The sequence below is a fragment of the Helianthus annuus genome, chromosome 4 (assembly GCF_002127325.2).
Source record: "Helianthus annuus cultivar XRQ/B chromosome 4, HanXRQr2.0-SUNRISE, whole genome shotgun sequence".
Lineage (NCBI taxonomy): Eukaryota > Viridiplantae > Streptophyta > Magnoliopsida > Asterales > Asteraceae > Helianthus > Helianthus annuus.
In genome coordinates, this window is record NC_035436.2 from 195,507,296 (window position 1) to 195,532,192 (window position 24,897).

The 24,897-nt window shown below is 36.3% G+C and overlaps 1 protein-coding gene and 1 long non-coding RNA gene across 4 annotated transcripts; both read right to left on the reverse strand.

The window, feature by feature from the left end:
• Positions 1-9,279: 9,279 nt before the first annotated feature.
• LOC110935223 lies at positions 9,280-16,947 on the reverse strand. 3 transcript variants are annotated; one of them, XR_004890751.1, is made up of 14 exons: positions 16,668-16,940; positions 16,476-16,577; positions 16,356-16,386; positions 16,043-16,271; positions 15,867-15,917; positions 15,637-15,696; positions 15,055-15,137; positions 14,593-14,830; positions 14,167-14,512; positions 10,620-10,730; positions 10,386-10,445; positions 10,132-10,208; positions 9,801-10,038; positions 9,298-9,709 (listed from the first exon to the last, which is right to left on the reverse strand). It is a non-coding gene; the product is annotated as an uncharacterized LOC110935223 (long non-coding RNA). The 3 variants fall into 3 exon arrangements; XR_004890752.1 differs by lacking the exon at positions 15,055-15,137; XR_002588965.2 differs by lacking the exons at positions 14,593-14,830; positions 15,055-15,137 and having other exon boundaries at positions 9,280-9,709; positions 16,668-16,947.
• A 4,000-nt stretch (positions 16,948-20,947) lies between these two features.
• On the reverse strand, positions 20,948-23,332 carry LOC110937759 (eukaryotic translation initiation factor 3 subunit G). Its single transcript, XM_022180218.2, has 2 exons — positions 22,910-23,332; positions 20,948-21,642 (listed from the first exon to the last, which is right to left on the reverse strand). The coding sequence occupies exons 1-2, from the start codon at positions 23,259-23,261 to the stop codon at positions 21,095-21,097; spliced, it is 900 nt and encodes a 299-aa protein (XP_022035910.1). The 5' UTR covers positions 23,262-23,332; the 3' UTR covers positions 20,948-21,094.
• Positions 23,333-24,897: the final 1,565 nt, after the last annotated feature.

Below are 24,897 nucleotides of genomic sequence, written 5' to 3' on the forward strand. Positions count from 1 at the left end.
AAATACGGGCCGTATACTATTATACGACCGTATACAGCATGTGAAATTTTTTTTACCGATCGTATACTATGTATACGATGATTGTATACGGGTCGTATATTGTTATACGGCCCGTATACTATGGGTAAAAAATGGTAAAAATTGGTTTATTCTCTTTAATCTATTAGAACGGTCCTTGTAATCATCAACCGGCTTTGAACGACTGTATAACACTCGTAATCCTCAACCGGCTTTGAAACCGGACGAAATCTACGAAGAAATTGTTGGAATATGTGGATTTCGGGAGAATAGTTTTTAGTAGATACCTTTGGCTGCTTTCATTTGAATATGAAGATGAACATGAAGAAACGAGGGTTTATTCTCTTTAATCTATTAGAACGATCCTGATTCTGATTTAAACAATGAAATTTGTGGATCAACAAAAATAACTCGCCATTCTCTTGCACCTGTATACGTTGATTGTGGATTTAACTTGCAAGAATTGGGTCCGTCACATGATAGAAGATACATATCGTCCGTTCAAGTTGAGCTTCCTGATGCAATTTGTTGGAATTTGTGGATTTCGGTTGGATCATATCTCAGAAGTACTGAACAACAGAAATAATAGCTTCGGTTTCATCAACCGGTTTTTTTACAAATCATCTGTTTCCTGAATCTGAATCTGAAAGTTAACTAGACCCCTCAAGTTGTTATTCATAACAACTAAGCGTCTGGAGAAGAGTATGTTGATATAGGAGAGTTGGTGCAATTTTACAAGCATTTTATCGTGTGTTGTAATTTTAATGAAGCAATGAAGATTGAATATGCAAACCGCATCCGTCTGCTGTGATGATTCGAAACATTTCGAATAACTAGCAGAACCCGACACGTCTTCTGTGATGATTCGAAACATTCCGAATAACTAGCAGAACCCGACACGTCTTCTGTGATGATTCGAAACATTCCGAATAACTAGCAGAACCCGACACGTCTTCATAACCAATTGTCCATCACTTAAGACCTTGAAAAGATTTGTTGAAATCGAAGAAAAGAGTAACTAGCAGAAGACGTGTCGGGTTCTTCCAACAAATTATGTATGTGCTTGTGCTGTAGAAACCGGTCGGGTTCTTCCAAAGTTGTTGATCTTTGAGTGGTGATTTACTCCCGAACAAACTATGCCCACCTTGACCAAATAGATAAGTGTATCACTCGATCCACTTACATTCGAATAACGCTGAGAATCCACAACGCTTATAGCCAGATTCTCTCCTTCAATCTTGGCAAAATCAATGCCTGCTTGTTTTATTATCACGAAAGTACTGAACAACCGAGATAACAGCTCCGGTATTTATCACCAACTCAACTTTAGTAGTGTTTGTTTGAGAACCTGATTCAGATACACAACGGTCTCTTTGCTTTGTCCACTAGAACTATTTGTGTATGCATTCTTTTGGTAGTTAACAACGCTAATTAGAAAAAAATCTGACTAAATTAATCATATCGATTGCTATAACAGGATAGATGTGATACACACAGATAGATAAGTTGTCACAGTTGTCAAGACTGTTTGTCGGGTTTCCAATGCTCACACAGGGTGATAAACAACGCTGATACAAACACATGTGTTTCAAAATAGGCCTTGTTCTTGGTTTAATGAAGTTACACGTAACATCTAGTTATATTCAGATTTAAACAATACCCGCCTAAACTGAGATAACAGACATCCATCAAGCTCAAAAAGAAAACTTGTGTTTTCCATCGTCACAAAAGATTGCGGTTTGTATTTCGCATAGCCACCGACACGTCTTCATTTTACGGCGAATGTTCTTGAAATTGAAGGAAACGGAAAAGATTTCTTGAAATCAAATTTGACAACTATGACAGCTTATTAAAAGTAGCAATCACCTCCAATCATTTCCCTGGTCAAATCACACACTATAAAGTTTAAAGTTGTCGTGTGTTGTAGTTTGGAAATATGACCGAATAGAGATCTGAATAACAAACTGTGGTGAACTTGTTTGTGTCGGGTTCTTCTGCTAGTTACTCGATCAACGAACTGATCGGTAACGTTACTCTACTTGTGCTCCGATTTAAGCGGCGTGTTCCGATCAACGTTGTTTAAAGGTGATGAAGAGTTTAGAAACCCTGGAATGATGGTGTTTTTACGGGAAAAAACACCATACTTGAAAAACATCCGTATATACAGCCCGTATACAGTTATACGGCCCGTATACATTTGGTAAACATAAAAAAAACCTCCCAAATAAATCCATTGAGCCGTATAGTTTTTATAAATCGTATACACATGTATACGGCTCGTATAACTATATACAGGGTCGTATATAGTAAAATAAAAAAAACATTCTCTACGCATTTTCCTATTCAAAAACATTCTATACGGGCCGTATATTTTGTATACGGCCCGTATACACTAGGGATGTGAAAATAAGATATAGGGGGTATGGGAACAAGGCACCCCTATATTTAAAGTATAATCTTTTTTTAATCATTATTTGGTGTACGGTGAGAAAGATAGAAGATTGACAAGACATCTAAATTTGGCTTATTTCCCATTCTAGCTTATTTTTATTAAATATTTACTTTACAATGATATTAATTATTTTTTTCGTTTATTGTGAAACCATTTTTGTTTCATAAGCTGAGTTTGTCAATGAATTTAATTATTGTATGTAATATCGTATTTTATTTAATTATAAAATGAAAACTCATAGAGACTATATATATATATGACCCGACCTGAATTTATTTGAATCGATCTGAACCGTATCGAGATAAAATATTATATAGTGTTAGACAAACAATCCCAAAAAATTCCACCACCGTTAAAAACTTTCATATAAATGTATTGATAATAAAAATATATTAGTTATGGTCAGATTTTACAAAACGAAAACTCATAGAGAATATATATACATGACCCGACCCGACCCGAACTAATCCGAACCGTATCGAGATAAAATGTTATATAGTGTTAGACAAAAATCCTAAAAATTACGCACCCCATGAATTTTTTCATGGGTCCGCCACTGCCACCACCTCCCTCACAGCGACCACCACCCCCACCGCCCTCACAGCCGTCCACCCTCAGCTGTAAAGACCCAACCACTACACCCTATTCAAGCCCATTCTCTCTCTCTATAGGTGTTAAAGCACCGGATCGATGACGAACATCAAACATTGCACTTGATTCAAGACATGAAGAACAATCATAAACACCAAAGATAGAAAGATGTAGAAGATGAACCCTTTATTAACGAATCAGTCATCACAGATTACATAAACCAAAGGAGTATACATCATCTACAAGCTGGTTTAGATCACAAAGATCTAAACCCTAGCTTTCTCTCACTAACACATAGTCTCTCTCTCTAGAAATGTGTACACCAGGAGAATGAACAAAAAGTTAGGAGAGGTGCACAAAGCTTGCCCTAATCTACAATATACAAACATATATATAGGCTAGGGACTAAACCCGGACAAAACACATTGTCCGGGATACAAAACAATACAATAATCCAGAACAATAGAAGTAGTCCGGAACGCCTTCAGAAATTCTAATAATCTTCATTATCGTTGACTTTAACTTGGACTTCTGCTTTGGTTGACCAGAACTGATAAGCAACAGTTACCCGGCAGGAACTGCACTTACAGTCTCCCCCTTAACTGTTGCATCAGTTCTGTGTGGCATCGATAATCTTCAATCACCGGATACTGCGCTTATAGACTCCCCCTTAACTGATGATATCATGCCTGCTTTCAACTTTGGCTCAGACTTGATCTTTACGGCAGAGCACATCGATCTTCAACCCTTCTAATTAAAGACTTGCCGAGGATCACTTAAATGGCCGCTTTGAGAAACCCGAAGAATCCAACATCAAACGCCGTAGATCCTCCCCCTCAAACTACTCCCGAATCAAGTTAACGCGATCCGACCTACAACCGTATGTAAGAGCATCGCTCGATACATTAATCTTCAAACTTAACCGGTAGAAAAACAAAATGTCGGATTTCCAATGCCTAACATCAAACACTTCAAATTCCGAAAAGACATGAAGTTTGGTTCGATAAGTTAATAACAAACCAGACTCTGAAAATGTACATCCACCATCTTGATCAAGGTCTCCAACTGAGTGTCTGAGATCATTTCATCTTGAATCTTCAAGATCCAATCACATATCTTCACAAATCCACCAATTACCCGATGACTTTCGTCTTTAATCTCCCCCTTAAATGTAAGAACCCCTATTTTGAGAATCCGATCAGTTACCAACTCGGAAGAGGTACCAAGAAGACTAATCTTCCCTACTCTAACCGGCATATGATAAAGGCTTGACCTTCAACTAGTTGCCAAACGAACAATTTGCTTCATCACGTCAACACTTGATTAAACCTTGAACAAACTCGACAAAACTCACTCATACACGAGCTCTAACTTGCTTCATGTTTTAAACACTTCGCCACCGGTAGGATTAACACTAAGTTAATCTCAAAGATAGTAAACATGAACTTGTTTCGATGTAGCACCACGAGCTTTTGATTTACAAAGAAAATAGGAATTTCAAAAATTTTTACTCCCCCTTTTTCTTTGTAAATTGTCAACGTCCAATAAAATCTTGTTTTATTCACCTCTAATGCTCGATAATAGTCTCAATTTGTTACACGAATCTCTAGTAAGAACCACATTCCAACACCGAGAATCTTGTAAATTACCATGGACCGCCATTACCGAACAAAATTTCATGAAAAAATTTTCATCACCAAAATTTTCCCAACACTCTACTTATCGAACTTATCAAAATCCATCATTTACGAAAAATGGAACTTTACAATAAACCAAAACCGACTTCAAGTTTCCGAGCTACACAAAATTGTGACTCTTAGCTAATTATCTGGTACCCCAGGTAACCCAAAATAACTATAAAAACTCGGAACATGCAAAACTCGGAATTTTTTTTTAGACGGAACCATTAAAGCTAAGGAAACTCGGAACCTGCACACTAAGGAGACTCGGAACCTGCACACTAAGGAGACTCGGAACTTGCACAGGAAACTCGGGACCTTGAGCTGTATCAGCCACGAAACTCTGAATTAAGTTAACATAACAAACTCGGATCTATTAATCGGAACTGACCAAAGCTCTGAACTGTTTACTCAAAAAACTCAAAAACTCTGAACTTTGTAAGTTCAAAACCTTGAACTAATTTAAAAAGAAATCTGAACTTGCACACTAAGGAAACTCGGAACAAAGTGAAACTTAGAATCCATTAAACTTAAAAAATCGGACCGAACTCAGAAACCATTACCATGAAAGCTTAAAAACTCGGACCAGAACTCGGAAACCATTAACCCATTAAAGCTTAAAAACTCGGAAACCATGATATTTCAAAGGAAAAACCATGACATAAGCCTGAAAGGTGTAAACCCTGAAGTAGAAACTCTGAATATAAACCCTGAAGTAGAAACTCTGAAATATAAACTCAGACTAGTAAGTAAAACCTGACCATTCAAATGTAAAAATCGGACTAGCAAAGGTCTGAATAAAAAAGCACAAAATAAAACTATAAGTTCTAAGAAACTCGGACACTAAGGAGTAACTAAAAACTCGGACCCCTATAAGTCTTATAAACTCGGAATTAATTATAAAACTCGGACAAAAGAGAGAAAAACTCGGAATATAAGAACCAAGAAATTCGGAACATCATCTTCTGAACTATCTACCCATACATGACTTCACATATGGGCCACTGATAACTCAGAAGGAACAAATTCGAAACAGAAAGTCCTGACAAACAAATTCGGAGCCTTTTAACACTAAGAAAAACTCGGACAGAGCAATTTTGGATCAAACCTCATATCTGCAACAACTTGGAAAACAACCACGAACAGCTTCATTTTCTTCAACTTTTCTGCAGAAGCTTCACGTCTTCAAGATGTTTGGCGGAAAAATAGGACACATCTACCCCTATCGTTCACACCTCCCATCCTCGTCGTTCTCTTCTCCCCAGCCACCCTTTACCTTGTCGTTCAGTCACATGCTGTCCATCGAATTCAGGTATGTACTATTTCTTCAATCTGTGCAATATTCAAACCCTAGATACTTCAATCTCTGTAATATTTACTCTAATTTATTCAATCTGTGCAATATTCATACCAATATTTGCCCTAATTTCAATTTATCAATCAAGATCTCAAATATAGCTTTGAACTTACAAGCCGAGACCACATGAATACAGTGAACGAACATAATAACCTACGTCCATACGGAAAAGAAACAAATTAAACCATTTAAATGCTGAACCAATCTTACTTTTTCTATGACTCAACATAATAACTTTTCTCAATGGCGGATTTCTTTACTCCTTGTTGCACTTTAACCCGAGGCCTCTGTTATGTGTCTTGGCCTAAAATCATTTGACCCAACCCATGTAGGATCGCATGCAATATATATATATATATATATTTGAAGTTTATTTGTTGCTTTTATTTTTAAATGGAGTGTGTTAGTGTTTGCTAAAATAAAGGGGGATCATGGGAATGCCTATGACTCTCATGTAACTCATTATCCAACTTTCTAGGAAATTTGTTGTTGTTGTTTTCTTTAAATATGAAACTTCTTTAGTAATGAAAATATGCAAAAAGTTATGATCTAGTTTTCCTTCTATAATTCTACTCTGACTTCTCTCTTATTTTCTTAACCCTTTGATTAAGTGAGATACACAACAGTGGTATCAGAGCCACCGTGATACACCGACCGGAACATGTAAACTAATAACCCACTATTCAAGGAAACAAAGTAACAAATGCATGCAGTAACCTACGTTTACTTGGAGACATTGAAATGCATGACAATGTGGGCTTGGGTCGTAAGGAGATGCACATATCAGCCTCTCACATAAGTATTTCAAAGCCTTTATCTTTGCCATTGAACCACCAATACAAAAATCACTCAACATAATACCTGATTTCAAAAATGAAAATCATGTGCAACTATCCACTAGAACAATTTAGTTAAATAAACTAAAGATAGGACTTTAAAAGGGGTAGGCTAAATATACCCCCCCTCTTATTACTTTTTATACCCCCTTTCTATAAAATCACATTAAAACTTTTAATATTTACCTCCTATACAAATCATCATTTAAAAAATTATTCTTTTGTTACAAAACAAATTCAAAAGTGTAAAAAAATTACTGACGTTTTTTTAAATATTTATTTTTTAATTTTTATTTAAATCATATTTTTAAAAAGTTTTCATATATTGTTTCTAAAGACACTTTCTTAAATAGTATTTTGATTATGTTTTTTTATTGAACATCTTTACAAATAAATAATAACATTTTTTCTTATAAAAATAATAAAAAAGGTTTTGAACTTTCTTTTTGAAAAAAAGTCTATATTATGTTTTTTCCTCTTCTAGTTTGTATTTTAAAGGTCTTACTTTTATATTTTTTAATACTTTAGACGTGTTTATAAAATAATTAACAATTTTTATTTATCAAAAAAGTAAAAAAAAAAATATTTTAAAATAGCGTTTACAGCCCATCTATGTAAGTGAACAAATAAACAATAGATACTAAAATTATTTTATCAAACTATAAATTAACAATCTATATAAATTCAAATTTAATTAGTGTAAAGAATATGTTATAAATATGTTAAAACCAGTTTAAGACTTAGATCGAAGTGAACACTTTTCTAAAGCAAAACAAATGGATAGGGTTGATTCACAAATATTTTTCTCTTCTTCATTTAAAAAATATATCAAACTGGTTGATTTCAAAAATATATATGGATTTTTTTGTAATCAAAAGTAGGTCATTCGAAACAAAAGTCACGTAAAAGCATAAACATAATTACGAATAATAATCGGTTTTCAACTACACATCAGATACCCACTTCAGGTCATTCCAAAATAAACAAAAAAAATTTAAAATATTAAAAATAATAAATATGAGACATTTAAAATACAAACTAGACGAGGAAAAAATATAATGTAGACTTTTTTCAAAAATAAAATTCAAACTTTTTTTATTATTGTTTTTATAGGAAAAAACGTTATTAGTAATTTGTAAAGATGTTTAATAAAAGAAAACATAATCAAAATACTATTTGAGAAAGTGTAAAAAAACACCTGAAAACCTTTTAAAAATATATGGTTTTTTAAATAAAAATAAAAATATTTTTTTTAAAACGTCTATAATATATTTTTACACTTTTGAATTTGTTTTGTAACAAAAAAGAATACTTTAAAAAAATATGACTTTTTAGGGGATAAATATGATAAGTTTAAATGTGATTTTATAGGAAGGGGGTATAAAAAGTAACAAGTGGGGGTACATTTAGTAGCCCCCCTTTAAAATTATTGTAATAATTATAATATGACATTATCCTTTATCTTCTCCAAATCACCCGATAAGACCAAAATCGAACCACCCTTGTGCCAATCATGATACGCTCGCTGATTTTAACCTTTCTGTTTACCTCCAGTTGAAATAAATTGGGGAACATGTCTTTAAGAGGATCACTGGAGACCCACGGATCGAGCCAGAAAGCAATACAGTCTCCTTTGCCTGGAATACCTTTAAAAAACTTCTTAACGGAATACCATCTACCATCGTTCTGGCAAACCATTTGACTAATTTATTCCAAGGACCTCCCATATTTTTTCTGACCGGTAAAAAGTCCCAATTCCGAGGACCACAGTGGATAGCATTTACCACTTTACACCAAAGAGAGTTCTGCTCCACCTTATACCGCCAACACCACTTGGACATAAGAGCCAAATTAATGTCTCTGAGTTTGCACAGCCCTAGCCCACCGAAGTCTTTAGGAACCGAGATCTTATCCCAAGCTAGCTACCCAATGAATTTTATCACCCTCTTGGGAACCCCCCCCCCCCAAAGAAAACGTTTAATCATACCTTCAAGGTCCTTAATAACTTTAACTGGAGCTTTATAAATCGAGAAATAATAGGTAGGGAGGTTTTCAAGAACTGACTTAACGAGCACAAGTCTACCACCGATCGAGAGGGAATCGGCCTTCCATTTCGATAACCTAGCTTCGAAAACGTCATACACCGGTCTCCAGTTGTTAATGTTGCTCATGTTAGCTCCTACCATTATCCCCAAATACCTGAACGGAAATTTATCCGCTTTACACCCAACCATTGCCGCTTGGTCCTCCACCTCTCTCCCTGGAGGATCTTGGCTGCCTAGCATACCCATATACATATCATTAGTGTCACGCTGCCTAGCATACCCATATACATATCAAAAATGTAAATTCAGTTTTGATAAATAATCTAGACAAGAACAAATTAACATCAAAGGACATTGTTTCAAATTAAAGATTAGAAGCTAGGCGTACGTTTTGAATTATAGAAGCTAGTCTTTAGTTTTGTCTCATATTCATCAAACACACATCATCCTCAGAAGCGCCCTCTAAACGATCGTCTTCAATCCGAAAGCAGGAACATAGTTTACAATAGAATGATATCTCCTCTGAGCTCATCCCCCAAAATGAAGGTGTCTTCCGTGAGTGGATAATATTCATAATATCAACCATCCATTGTGGCGTGAGACGGGTCCTCGGATCCCACCCCCACATGAGTAAGGGGCCAAAACGGTAAAGGGTGTAACCGCCAACCTCGTATCTAGGCTCACGCGTGCTGTGATAGGAGTCAACGTCGTAACTGGCCATGGGCCACTTGCTGCATTAAAAAAGATCTTAGTAAGACAATAGTAATAAGTGTAGATTTTTTAGAAAAAAAAAACTCAAGGAAAAGGCTGCAGCATGCATACTATCTAAACGAAGATGGCACATGAGAGTGAAAGTAGGTCATAAAGAAGCAAATTTTTTCTTCAATCATTTTCAAATCTTTCTCATCATTAGTGTTGCTCATGATATAACCTGCTTCCTTGAGCAACAAATACAAATGATATGGAACACGCTCGGGTCCAGTCCCAGGTGAATAAAAACCGAAGTCAAACCCCCGTTGAGGATCGACAACGAGGGAGTAATCTCAAGTGTACACCCTACCTAAACAATCAGAGCAAATTAGTCAACAACGTCCACTCAATTAACTAATAATAGGTTTATTATGTGACTATCAATTTTGATATGTAACAGTACCTGATGTACATACGCGTCATCTCTTCTGTCGCTGGTTGGATGATTTGGATAGGGCCCGTATCGTCCATATGCTTTTTCTAAGCAAAATCAGAGATCGATTAAGTAATACTGACTGGAATATCATAAGAGATTAAGACTAAGCTTCATGTCAAATTGAGATTCATACAACACGAGCTAGACGCCAAGAGGTTTATCACCCGTGTTGTTTTGCTTTTAATTAATGATAGGTTTATCAATGTCATGTGTGACAGTACCGGTTCAAAATGCTCCCCATCTGCCCAGGAGAGGGTCCTCAAAACAAACCCCACACTAGTCTATAAACAATCAGAGCAAATAAATTAGGATAATAATAACAAAGTCCAATAACCACTAGATGATTGATTACTCACAAAATGTTATTAAAAACATAATTTCCTTAGAACTCGGGTTGTTTTAGTTTTAACCAAATGATTAATAACAGGTTTATCAATTTTGATATGTATCAGTACCCGTGCTAAATGTTCGTCAAATGACATCCCTTCTGGCAAAGGTCGGGTCACCCCACTTTGTGTCTTCAGCCCATTACTTCTTCTGTTTCTCCGTCCATCTTTTTACCCTGACTTTTTAACATGCAACAACGTTATTTGCCAGCGTGTTACGACAGTATGTTACTAGGGGCCTAGGGGGTATAGAAATAGACTAGGGAATGGAATTTGACGATAATGCAATGAGATGAGAAAAAAACTATTTATTGTTTTACAATTGTACCCTTTTATTCTTTTTCTTCTCAATAAAATTTTCTTATCAAATGACCTTCCCCTATAATGTAATCGATTAACAATACAGTCATCAAGATATCTATTTAAATGATGAATTTGATGTACTATTTACTTATTAAAATTTTAATTTGTTTTTTTTATCTATTATTAGGTTAGAAACATGTATATTGTAGAACCAATGAAATATTATATGATTATTAACAAACGGAAAAAAATAAAAAGAGATCGTTAAGTTTGTGATTTAATATTATTTTCTTATTTCTGTATCATATTAAACTAGCTTAGAACCTCATGTTTTACACGGGTTGCATAAATTTAACTTTATATAATAAGCAGTAAAGTTATATCTTTAAAATTTTAAAAATACTTATAGTTATTTTTTTAAGTGATGTGTTTATGTTCTTCACAGTTCCTTTTACTATTTTTCTTTGTTGCCGAAGTAGTTAATTAACTAATCTAGTCTTTAATAATCTTGTGAGTGTACTTTGGTAGAAAAAAGTTAACCTATGGGCCGTGGTGTGTAAAAACCCACGCACTCATAGTATGGTTGCCATTTGGTCACCAAATTAAGATGAAACATGTATCACCAAATATATACAGGAGCCATTGCAACACAGGTTGTATTTAAAAGGGCAGTAACGTTTTGCAACGGCATGACATGTTCTTTAAAGGAAATCCAACATAACCCACAAGTGCCATGCATCCTTTTGACGCATGAAAAGTACGAGTCAAGTCTCTGTTGAACCCGGATCTATATACGACTGAACCCATATCAACGCTGCTTTAAAAATGTAAATTGTCGGTGTTGATAAATAATGGGTGTACATATTCAGACACCTTGTTCCCTAAATCCACACCCTTCTATACGCTTCGTATAGGGCTATACGAAGCGTATAGGGTTGCTTTTCCCGACCAACTTCTGCACCTCGTACAACGTCACATCAGTCAACTTATACGGGGAGTCTAGGCCTGTACGAGGGGCCAATACGAAGGCCCTTAGACGCCTCGTATAGACCTATACGAGGCGTCTTGGACTGACCGATTTGACTATGAAGGGACTATGTCTGACATGACTTAAAGGCATACGGGGAGTAAAGACCTATACGAGGCGTCTTTAGCTCCCATAAAATGCAACCTACAGTGCGTTCTTGGTCCACATCCGAGGTTTCAACAAAAAACCACTCACATTCTGTTTGTTTTTTTATTTGTGTTTGCGTTATTATCATCCCGGAGTGTTGAAATGTCATCATATTGGAACGGCAACTATATCTTCGGGCAATATTCTAGCGAAAACTGGGGGCACGAAAGCGTTCCGGTAACAGTTATTAGCGTAAATGTTATAATTACTTGTTGTTTTCGTTTATTATTTACTAATGATGATACGGTTGTCTATTTTGGAGGAGTCTGGCATTCCCGATTCTAATGAGCAAGAGGAGGTTGTGTCTAGTATACAAGGAAAACAAAACAGCCCGTTTCTAGATTTGAACAAGCATCCTCCTGTTGATGAAACAGCCCCTGTAGATGACTCATACCCTGCTAGTGGATACGGAGGAGACGGTGGATACGGAGGAGACGGTGGATACGGAGGACACGGTGGATACGGAGGAGACGGTGGATACGGAGGAGACCGTGGATACGGAGGAGACCGTGGATACGGAGGAGACGGTGGATACGGAGGAGACGGTGGATACGGAGGAGACCGTGGATACGGAGGAGACGGTGGATACGGAGGAGACGGTGGATACGGAGGGGACGGTGGATATGGTGGATACGGTGGATACGGGGGATACGGTGGATACGGAGGAGACGGTGATCATCAGCAATTCATTTCCCCGGGCACTCCTTATGTTCATCAAAACAATTCGGACGTTGGAGGATATGGTGGTTATGGTGGATATGGTAGATATGGTAGTGAAGCACCTCCCATTCTGGACAGTCTGTACTTAAAAAAGACGGTATAAATTACTATTTTATTATTAATATTTTATTATTATTAATTTTATTATTATTATTTTTATTATATTATTATTATTATTATATTATTATTATTATTATTATTATTATTATTATTATTATTATTATTATTATTATTATTGTCGACGTTCATCCTCCTGCAGATCCTGCTGATGTAGTGCCCGTGGAGGACCCTCCGGAGGATCTAGACGGTGCAGCGGGGCCACAGCCACCGCCACCTGCCGGGGCACCTCAGTTTCCACGTCACGCTATTCGAGGTGGTGCCCCAGGAGCTGCACTACATCCGGATGTACGAGCCAGGCTTGACAGGCTCGACGATTTGGTAGGTTGGTTGGTACGGGCGGAGCAGGATAGACGAGAGAGAGAGGGATTACCCCCGATACCGCTTCCACCGGTTCGAGCACCACATCAGCAGCAGCAGCCGCAGCAGCAGCACCAGCCGCAGCAGCAGCATCAGGATTCAGATTCGGATTTTGATGCATAGACCTGTTGTTGTTTTTATTGTTATTGTGGATGTACAAACTTATCTTCTATATTTTTGTTATGGATGTAAACAGTTATCTTATATATGTCATATTTATGTTTGTTTTCAGTTATTCGGTTACTCAATGATTGTTCTCTTAAATTTAGATAATACGGAAACAATATAACCCCTGAATATAATACGGAAACAATATTTGAAAGAAATAAAATTTTAATCGAAAGAATAATATTTAAAAAAGTAAAATGTTAAAAACAATATAATATATTTAAAGAGCCGATTTTTAAAATAGTTGATTTAATCGACGCTGAAACAAAAAATTTTTTTAAACTTTTTATATTGTAAAAAACAAAAAAAAAACAAAACTTTTTTAAAAATAAAAAAAAAACGATTTTTAAAGGCAAATAGTTAATTTTTAAAAAACAACAACTTTTTATAGTGTAAAAAAGAAAAAAAACTTTTTTTAAAACCTAAAAAAATTTCATCAAAAAAACAAATCTTCAAAAACCATCCAAAAAACCAACCCAAAACCCACCAAAACACCCCTCATTTCAGCCAAAAAAAACTTCCAAACGGAGACGCCTCGTATAGACCAAGACCCCGCGTATAGGGTTCCTTAAACAACGTGCCTGACACCCCCTGTACACCCATCGAATTCAGTGCATGGACGCCTCGTATAGGTCTATACGAGGCGTCTAGGTTTGCAAAAGTGTGGATTTAGGCGCAGTGGGTGTCCGGATAGATTGGCCCTAAATAATCCAGTCGAGAACTTAACTTAACATCAAAGGATATTGTTTCAAAACGATTAGAAGCTAGGCGTACGTTTTCACTTATAGAAGCTAGCCTTTAGTTTCGTCTCACATTCATCAAACACACAGCATCCTCAGGAGCGCCCTCTAAATGATGGTATTCAATCCGAAAGCAGGAACATAGTTTATAATAGAATGATATCTCCTCAGGACTCATCCCCCAAAATGTAGGTGTCTTCCGTGGGTGGATAATATTCATAATATCAACCATCTCTTGTGGCGAGAGACGGGCCCTCGGATCCCACCCCCACATGAGAAAGGATAGAATATAGGGGTAAAGGGTGTAACCGTCCAGCATGTATCTAGGCTCACGCGTGCTGTGATAGAAGTCAACGTTGTAACTGGCCATGCGCCGATTGCTGCATTAAAAAAAGATCTTAATGAGGGAATATGTTTTAGAAAGAAAGACAAAGAAAAAGGCTGCAGCATGCATGCATACTATCTAAACGAAGATGGCACATGAGAATGAAAGTAGGTCATAAAGAAGCAAATTTTTTCTTCAACCATTTTCAAATCTTTCTTATCATTCGTGTTGCTCATGATATAAACTGCTTCCTTAAGCAACAAATGCAAATGATACGGAATACGGTCGGGTCCAGTCCCAGGAGAATAAAGACCAAGTCGAATGCCCCGTCAAGGATCAACGTCGCGCGCCTAATCTCAAGTCTACGCACTACCTAAACAATCAGAGCAAAAGATAATATCCAGTCATTCCGAGTACTCATTCAAATATCATACAAGATTAAGATTAAGCTTCATGTCAAATTAAGATGCATACAACACGAGCACCAAAAGGTTTATCAAAAACATTATTATTTACTAAAACCCTTGTTGTTGATTGCTTCTTTTAACCGATAATAGGTTTATTATGTGACTTATCAATTTTGATATATAACAGTACCTGCTCTAGAAACTCGTCACATGACATCTCTTCTGTTGCTGGTTGGATGATTTGCACGGGGCCGTCTCCTCGATGTGCGTTTTCTAAGCAATCAGAGATCGATCAACAAATAGAAACATTTAATGCTGATTCAAACATCAGGCTGCACGGGGTGCAGTCGGTGAGTGAATTCGGGGAGGCACTTCACCGATTAGGGGGGGGCTGCCAATCACTCGGGAGAGGAGATCGGGGAGGAGAGATGGAACATGACCGGTGGCGGCTCACCGAGAGAGAGGGAGGAGAGAGAAGGCAACTGTCCAATCAAACCTTTTCTTTTTTTTTTTTTTTTTTTTTAAAAAAAAAAACCAATTCACCTAAGAGGGGAGTGGCGCCATCAAATTGGGGTGTTAGGGGAGTTTAAGAGGGGACTTGACGTGGCACACGGGGATTGGTTGGGCGTAAGAGAGGGGACTCACCTATTAGGTGAGCACCCCCTTCACCCTCATAAGAGACTAAGACTAAGCTTCATGTCACATTGAGATTCATACAACACGAGCTATAAACAATTAATGATAGGTTTATCAGTGTGATGTGTGACAGTACCGGTTCAAAATGCTTCCCTTCTGCCCAGGAGAGGGTCCTCAAAACAAACCCCACACTAGTCTATAAACAATCAGAGCAAATAAATTAGGATAATGATAACAAAGTCCAATAGCCACAAAAAAGCATAATTTCCTTAGAACCCGTACGTGTTGTTTTACTTTTAACATAAATTAGGTTCATGTAATGAATAGGTTTATTATGTGATTATCAATTTTGATATGTAAGAGTACCTCTGCTAAACGATCCATATATGACTTCCCTTTTGGCACGGGGTGGGTCTCCTGTAATAAAAAATAACAAAGTTGAATGGCCTATTAAAAATTGATACGACTCACCAAAATGTAATAAAAAAAAACATAACTCTATTATCAACCAAACCAATTAATTAAGAGGTTTGATATACTACCTGTTGAGGAGGAGTGGCCTCTAAATGCTGATAATCAACACCAAAGCAGGTACACATTTTAAGATAGAATGATCTGGCGTACTCATCCCACTGCCGATATGTCTTAGGAGTAGGAGTCTTCCGTGAGCGAATAATGTCTATAATTTCACTAAGCGTATGAAAGACGAAAAGCCTCATCGTTACTACTAAGCTTCTTCATGTCCTTTAACTCGCCATTGAACCTCCTCACCTTTCAAATCATAAACAAATACTTATATTTATAAAACAATGACAATTGATGTATAACTATTATTTAAATAGTATTCTTAGTTACCTTCTTCCTCCGCTTATATGCTGGCTTCATACTGATCGATCAACAATAACACAACCACATACACTCAGTTACGTAAAATGAATCATTTGAATGAATGAATGAAGAATATGAAATTAGTACCTCATCTTGTCTAGTGAACAGAACCGCAGCAGCCTCTTCCTCTTCCTCTCCTTCTCCTTCTCCTTCTTGTCGATTAGAGACAGCCTCTTCCTCTCCTCCTCACTGATCGATCAACAAAGAATTACACAATCAGTTATGTAAAATCAATCGACAAACTGGAATGGATAATAATATTATTAAATATATAAGTACCAGATGCAATTTGAAGAGACGAACACCCTCTTCTCCTTGCCGATTCGATATACGCACACCGACTCCTTCTCGTCGAAAACCATCTTGATGAAACCCTAAAGCAGCACCGTACGTTGTTTGATCTTGTTTCCTTCTTATATATATTTGTTTTCCATTCGATAGCCGGGCCCCACTTTGTGTCTTCAGCCCATCAGTTCTTCTGTTTCTTGGTCCAACTGTTTATCCTAACTTTTTAACATGCAACAACGTTATTTGCTCGTGAGTTAAGAGGATACGTTATCATGTGTATCGCTCTGTTTCGTTATAGTATATGTGCAATACCTGCAATCAGTAAAGAAATCAACACAGGGCCATCTATCAGGGGTGCAAGAGGTGTCTGCGATCAGGGCCCAAATCAATATAGGGCCCGAAAAATTTTTAAAAATTATATCTATCTACTATAATAAAAGAAACCAAGTTTTCGACACGTGTCATTCATTGAAGCCATCTATTTTTATAGATAATTAATATCAATTAAAAGATAATTATACAATTAAATCTAATATAAATTTAAACAATTCATATAGTAGATAATATATAATATTTTAAAATAGAGTAAATTACAAAAATCATCCTTTATGTATGTCATTTATTGCAAACTGTGTTCTTTGTCTTCAGTAATTACAGAAAACGTACTCGATGTTTGCAAACCCTTGCAAGTTATGTACTTTAACCCTAACTCAGTTAATTTAAATAATTTATTTATTTTATTAAACTAAAATAGTTAAGGGTAGAACGTATTTCAAAAATGTTTAAAAGGTATTTATTGGTTCTATACTTATATTTTCGTGTTCAATTCTCAACTCAAATACGGTAATCACTATGTTTACATGACATTTATAAGAACAATCACCACAATCACCCCATCCATCGTATATCGAGTATATCCGTTAGTTTGTTTTAAGATATAAATTTTTATTAGATTCATTCAACCCGTGTAATAAACGGGGTTTTTTAAAGATATAACATTTTTATTTTTTACTATACAAAACTACATTTATGCAACTCGTGTAATACTTGGGGTTTTAAAAATATAACTTTTTTTATTATGTAGTATATAAAATTAGATTTATTCAATACAGATAATGCATAGGATTTATAAAGATATAACTTTGTATTGTTTGGTATATAAAATTACATGTGTTCAACCCGTATAACACAGCCTCCCGCTTTAGTCTCCCTAACGGTCGAACTTAGTCTCGCTCCTCAGCTCGACGAGGTTCTTAAAAATGTAACTTTTTTTATTATTTAATATATAAAATTAAATTTATTCAACCAATGTAATAAATGAGATTTTTAAATATATATTGTTTTATCATTTGGTATATAAAATTGCATTTATTCAACCAATGTAATAAATGAGATTTTTAAATATATATTGTTTTATCATTTGGTATATAAAATTGCATTTATTCAACCCGTGTAATAAACAAGATTTTTAAAGATATATTTTTTTATTGTTTGGTATATAAAACTGCATTTATTCAACCCGTGTAATAAACGAGATTTTTAAAGATATATTTTTTTATTATTTGGTATATAAAATTGCATTTATTCAACCCGTGTAATATACGGGGCTCTAACCTAGTATATATATATTTAAAAAAAAATTCTGGATGTTTGTATAAATAAGGGTCTGCTAAAAGACCCAAAGTTTTTAAAATAAGGGTCTGTTTAAAAGTTTTTAAAAAATGGCCCAATTAACAAGCCCAAGTGACTAGTCTAAACAAAAATAAGGGCATGTATACGGAGTTGAAGTTGATTAATACATTTTTACCGAGACACATTGACAACCTTTTGATGTCTTAGACTATATCTTCCAACGCAGTACTACTTATCCTAATGCTATAAATGCATATAAAGTGTTGATGACAATTTCGGTAACCGTGACATCGGCAGAAAGAAGTTTCTCAAAGTTGAAGTTGTTGAAGACCTGTTTACGTTCTACAATGTCACAAGAAAGGCTAAACGGGTTGACGTCTATTTCTATTGAAAATGAAATATTAGATACTATGGATAACAAGGAGTTGATCGGAAGCTTTGCTTCAAAAAACGCTAGAAGAACCACAATGTTCGCTTAGCAAGTAGGTTCGATAATTTGATCACTTTTGCTACACTATTATTATTAATTTGTTTTATCTATTTCATAACAATTATCGCAGTATTATGGGTTTTTAGTATTTATATATTTGATTGAATGGTTGATGAGTTTATATTATATGAAAATTTGCGAATAGGGCCCAAGTTTTTTTATCTCGAACAGGGCCAATTTTTTTTTTTTTTTTTTTTTTTTTGAGACGGCCCTGAATCAACATTTTACATTGATAAAAACTGGTGTCGGCAACGATGTTGTTTGAACGATATCGATCAGTTTAGATCGTCACGATACCGGCACCGATAAAGTTATCAAAACCATAAATGAATACAAGTATCGGTAGCGATGTTGTTCGGTACGGTACACTAGCGACACGGTATCAGTTTATCGAAAGCAAAAACAATAAAAATAAGGCTTTGATTATCCACACATCCCCCATTTTATTTGTACATCCCTGGAACTTATGTAGCACGGAAACGGGTACGGGACTGGGTTACGGGGACAATACGGATACGGGGAACGACAAAACTCAAAAATCCAAGACACGGGCACGGTGAAGGTACGACAAAAACATATAAAAAATATATATATTTTTTATGTATAGATTTATAAACGTAAGGACCAAATGTAAACTAGTGAAAGTAATGGGAGTTAAATGTTAACATGTACTGTACAAATTAATTTTACACTTTTTATGTAAATTTTACAAGTTTTAGGAATAAATGAAAACTAGTGAAAGATAGAGGGGTTAAATGTCAAAATACATTAAGTTATATAACCCGAAAGCCTAAAACATGTTGAAACCCAGTCGAGATCTTCATCTTCTTCTTCTATTATCTTCTCCTTCATGGTTTCCGGCAGAAAGCATCACCGGAGTCGAATTTTTTCGATGGAAAAAACAGGAAACGTCCCCGAAATCTCATACCGCCGTCCCCACTTTCCCGGAAACGTTTGGGGAACGTCCCCATGGCGTTTCTGTCCCCAAAATGTCCCAGGGACGGGTACTCGATGATACGTCGTATAGGCCAATATGGTTCATCCGGGTCCAAGCATATTGAGCTGTACGCTTACTATAGTGTACTTGAAGTACAAAGTTTTCAGACCAATGATTAGGGCACTAGGGGAATCATATAAAGAAATACGGTTCCTCTGGGTCCAGGCTTATTGAGCTATATGCTTCCTATAATGTACTTGAAGTAAAACTCTTCAGACCAATGATTAGGGCACAAGGGGAATCATATAGGGCAATACGTTCCCTGAAGGAATCATATAGGGAATCACTGATGTCAGTCATCAGCCACCCCATGTCATCATGCATCCCGCAATGTCAGAAGTCGCATGTGCTCTACGTATCGGGCAATAGATCGCTTGATTCCCGGCCACCAATAATCACTCCTAGATCCTTGTACATCTTGTCACTGCCAGGATGAATTGAATACTTAGACTTATGGGCTTCTTTCAGAATTACATCTTGTAGTCCATTAAAACTATAACCCCATATTCTATTGTTAAACCTTAGTATATTATCGTTTCCGACTATCAATAGTTTTAGTCTCCTAATCATCTTTTCCTTCTTAACATGATTCTCCTTTAGGGCTTCTTGTTGTACATTCTTAATTTGATAAAAGAGACTAATTTTAACCTCTATTCAAGCTGCATTGATTCTTATGGGTTGGGGCTTCTCCTTTGACTTGATGCAATTGCTACTACTACTGCATTAGCTTTACCTGGATGGTATTGAATTTCACAGAAATGATTACTTAATACATCCATCGTCTTTTAGGCATATTGAGCTTTATTTGCTCGAATATGTGCTTTAGACTTTTGTGGTCGGTATGACTAGTACATTTTGTTCCGTAAACATAGTATCTCCAAATTTTCAGTACAAACACTACAAGCACCAAGTTCTAAAATGTGGGTAGTGTAGTTTCATTTGTGAGTCTTCAGTTGCCGAGAATCGTGGGCAATTACATTGCCTCTTTGCTTGAGTACATATCCCAACCATAATGAGACGCGTCACATTAGACAGCATAATGGTTGCCTTGGATTCCTCACACCCACAACATTCGATCTTATGGTAGAAAATGCGTGAAAACAAATGAATAGAAGCGTAAGCGATGTTTAAACCCAAAAAATTAAACAAAAATAAAAATAAAAATAAAACATAATAGTTCTATGTATTTAATAAAGTAGATCTTGCTAAAATACAAGTTCACTGAAACCTTCATCAAACTTTTAAACACAAAATTTCATAATCTTGCTTGCTTAAACAACATAAAGCAAAAAAACAGAACTAATTTGCCCTTGGAGCAGCCCATTCAACACTCAAGATAAGGTTATCGTACCCATACCCATTCAGTTTCGCAATAGCTCTTTCACCATCTTCCCTCCTCACAAAATTAACAAACCCAAACCCTCGGCTCATTCCCGTCTTCTGATCCATAGCAACATAAACCCGAGATACACTACCAAACGGGCGGAACAGCTCAAGCAAGTCAGGCTCACGGGTATCCTCTGAAAGGTTATTAACCCGAACAGAGTTCTCATCGTTCCTACGCCTCATGTCAGCACCACCAGCTGCAGGCCTGACTGCACCAGCACGCATGGTGGGTGGAACGTATGCACCTCCTTTGCTGGGACCGGAAGCACCGGCATCCGCAGGGTTAGGGTTCGGGTTCTCAACAAAGGTTTCGCTGGGCTGGGCCAGATCCTTGTATGGGCACTTAGAGGTCCAATGGTCACCTTTCTTGCCACATGTTCTGCATACCATAAGAACCGCACCTCCTTTTGACATTTGCGCCAGTGGGTCTCCAGATGCGTTCGACTCTTCGGCTTTTGAACCTGTTCATTAAAGGTGGCACATAATTTCCATACGTAAATAGTCAATATCATTCAAACAAAAACTTTAAAGACAGTTTCCATGAACTTAGACGGTATCGTATTTTTTTCATTGCAATATAGGCCAATATACTGACAAATTTAGAAAACTTTCAAACAGTATACTATCAACAAAACAAGAGTAATCTAAGCAAACGTTACACAATCGCAAAATCCATCACTTCGGAAAATGCATGAGTGGAACCAAAACCAAAACTTTATTTTCCAAAGACTTGAAGCATGCTATGAAATCACTTTGAAATGAAAAGAAATCACCAAAATAAACCATACTTGATGAACTTGGTTATACTTTTAAAGATAATAACGATGAATAATGGGAATGAACAGAACCAAGCTTTGAAACCAGTTGTCATAGTGCCTTATACTATACTGGGTTCAAACTTGCACACACAAATGAGAAAAGTAGCATATAACTCTTGAAATAATAAAGTTTAACATTATAGACTATAACAGAGAGTATTCAGATAAAAACTACACATGAGCTGCATTGTTACTTCCGTAGTCATCTACTTTAGTGCTTAAAATGAGCTATTCATACATTCTAAAAGATTGAGAAACACAAAGAATAAGATTTTGTCACAGATGACAATAAGGGGCTGTTTGTTTAGCTCTTAATCGTTCAGGCCTCTAACTGGTTCAGTACTTAATGGTTCAGACTATTTGTTTCGCGAGCAGACATTTGCCCCTGAATAGTTAAGCATTATACTGAGTCTGAATAGTTAAGACCTCTAATCTGAATTGATCAGACATTTGCCTTTGAACGGTTAGGAATTATACTGGCTCTTAATGGTTCAGACCTCTTACTGGTTCAGCACTTAATGGTTCAGACCTTACTGGTTCAGCACTTAACAATTCAGAAGTTGCCAAACAGCACCTCAGACATTAAGACTATCATACACATCCCGTAAAAGATTATAAATTTCATTAAAACGCCCTGTCGACATGAGGTACTTCCCAACTCCCATATGATAATATGACTACGAAGCTAAGGAGTTAATATCGGTGATATATTGGTCCCTAGTAAAATATCGATGTCAAATATCGGTCAGAATATCAGTACCGATATTATCAGCAGCGATATTTAACCAATATAATCGATATGCTGCTTATACACTACAACAGCAATTAGAGATTACTAACACGGATGTCATGTCATATATACAGCAACAAGTTATGGAAACAAAACATAACAAGTTACAACAATAATTACCTGGAGCCCTAGGTCGCTCAAAGATAATTTCCTCAGTAGAGACCATAGTCAACCGAGCACCAACATCCTCATGAACAGCATCACCAAACTTAGCCCAGGAGCGCCTCTCGACAGCGCGCTTACTGAGGCGAGCGTTGGCAAGCTTACGAACACGGGTAGTGGTAGTTATCTTAACGCGGTTACCCTCGTCATTAAACTTATACTCAATCACCTTCTTCAAACCGTGCTCATCCGGTCCAATCACCTGCTTTGGAGGCAACAAGAAGTCGTAATCACTTCCGTCATCCTCTTCTTCCAGTTCGCCCCATCGCGGCTTCTGAGCAGCAGGTGTCGTTAGATTATCGATCGCCATTTTCAGAGGACTGTGCGGCTGATTGATTAGGGTTTCAGAAGTGAAGGTCTTGCAAGAAGTGAAAAAATAGAGATTTAAAATATCAACGGCTGAGATATTGTTGTAGAGCTTAATTTTACTAAACTTGTAAAAATTTCATATTTACCTATTTTATTAACAGTATTAATCCCCGCTTTATGGCGGGGCGTAAACTATGATAAATAGCAACAATACCTAGGGGTGAGCAAATTTAGGTCCAGACCGAAAATAACCGAGAACCGAACCAAAAATTACCCAATCCGAACCGAACCCAAGTACCTAGGTATTTAGATCGGTTCCAATTTTTCATAAAAAATCGGGTCGGGTCGAGTCGGTTCTCGGTTCTTTTCATGGTGAAACCCGACTTTTACCTATGGACCGGAACCGACCCTATATTTAGGGTAGTGAATCGGTTCTGTATTTTATGTTTGATCGGTTCTCGGGTCGGGTAATAGTCGGGTAGGGTCGGGTTTTTCCTTTTGCTCACCCCTAACAATACCACACCACCGGTAATGAGCACCAACACTAAAGTTGTGGTATGTTAATGTAGAGAAATTAGACCGAAATGTAAAACATAAAAATAATAAGTAAGTCCATTTAGAACTCGCGCATTGCGACGAACCTATCAAACAGGAAAAAAATAGACGATGTAAGAAAGTTGAACCACACACGCACGTTGCACCGTGTTAACTCACAAAATTTATAACGAAACGTAAAAACGTTAAACCATATACGCATGTTGCGTCGTATTAATTTGCAAAATTTCGAGCGAAACATAATACGAAAAATTTGCGAAAATATGAAAAGTAAGAGACCAATATTGAAAGTAAAAAGTTGTTAGGTTAAATTTGCAAAACATGAAAATTTTTAGGTTAAAAGTGAAAAAAATCAAATAATTTTGGATTAAAAATGTAATATTAGTTTTTTTCTTTTTTAAACTACCATAAGCCATAAGTACAACCTCACAAATTGTTGGAAATTTATAGTGTGAAAATTTTTGTGTCTTTTCACTAACTTTTTTTTTTTTGTTACGTTTCAGTAAGTTATTTCTTTTTATTCTTTTTGCATTTTTTTATTACCGTGCCAAAATCATCCATTCATCCCCAAAACATCGACATAACAGTATCCTATATCTGTACACCGTACAGATGAAAAGGATATAACCAAACAAAGATGATTAAGCACAACATTTGCAACAATATATTATGGTCTTCCCTGCAACAATATGTTTACCAAATAGTATCAAACTTTGAATTAGACCATGATATATTGATATTGATGAAACAAGTATCTATCACGAGCATCAACAATAGAAGAAATTGCAACTGATAATCGTAATAATTGTTTGGTTGTGGAATCGCGACTAAAGGAATAATTGATGTCCGTCCGAATTGCCAGAGAATGAAATCAGGGTCGGCCCTTAGAATTCGTGTACCCTGTTCGAGCTCGAAAAAACGTGTCCTTATGCCTTAACGAAATTGGGTATTGGGCTCACTAAAGGTCTAAACCTAATGCCAATAGGCTAATAACTAATCTAAACCATAAGAATAGTTTTGTAAATGGGTCTATGTGGGTGTTTGTAAAGGTATACCATATTAAAAAATATTTTACATATACA

What these genes read in the sequence shown, in the direction of transcription:
- LOC110937759 (XM_022180218.2), bottom strand. Translation starts at nt 23,261, where the DNA reads ATGGCGATCGATAATCTAACGACACCTGCTGCTCAGAAGCCGCGATGG. An exon ending in TGAGCGACCTAGGGCTCCAG is followed by an intron (nt 21,643 to 22,909) that starts GTAATTATTGTT and finishes TTTAATGAACAG; the next exon opens with GTTCAAAAGCCGAAGAGTCG.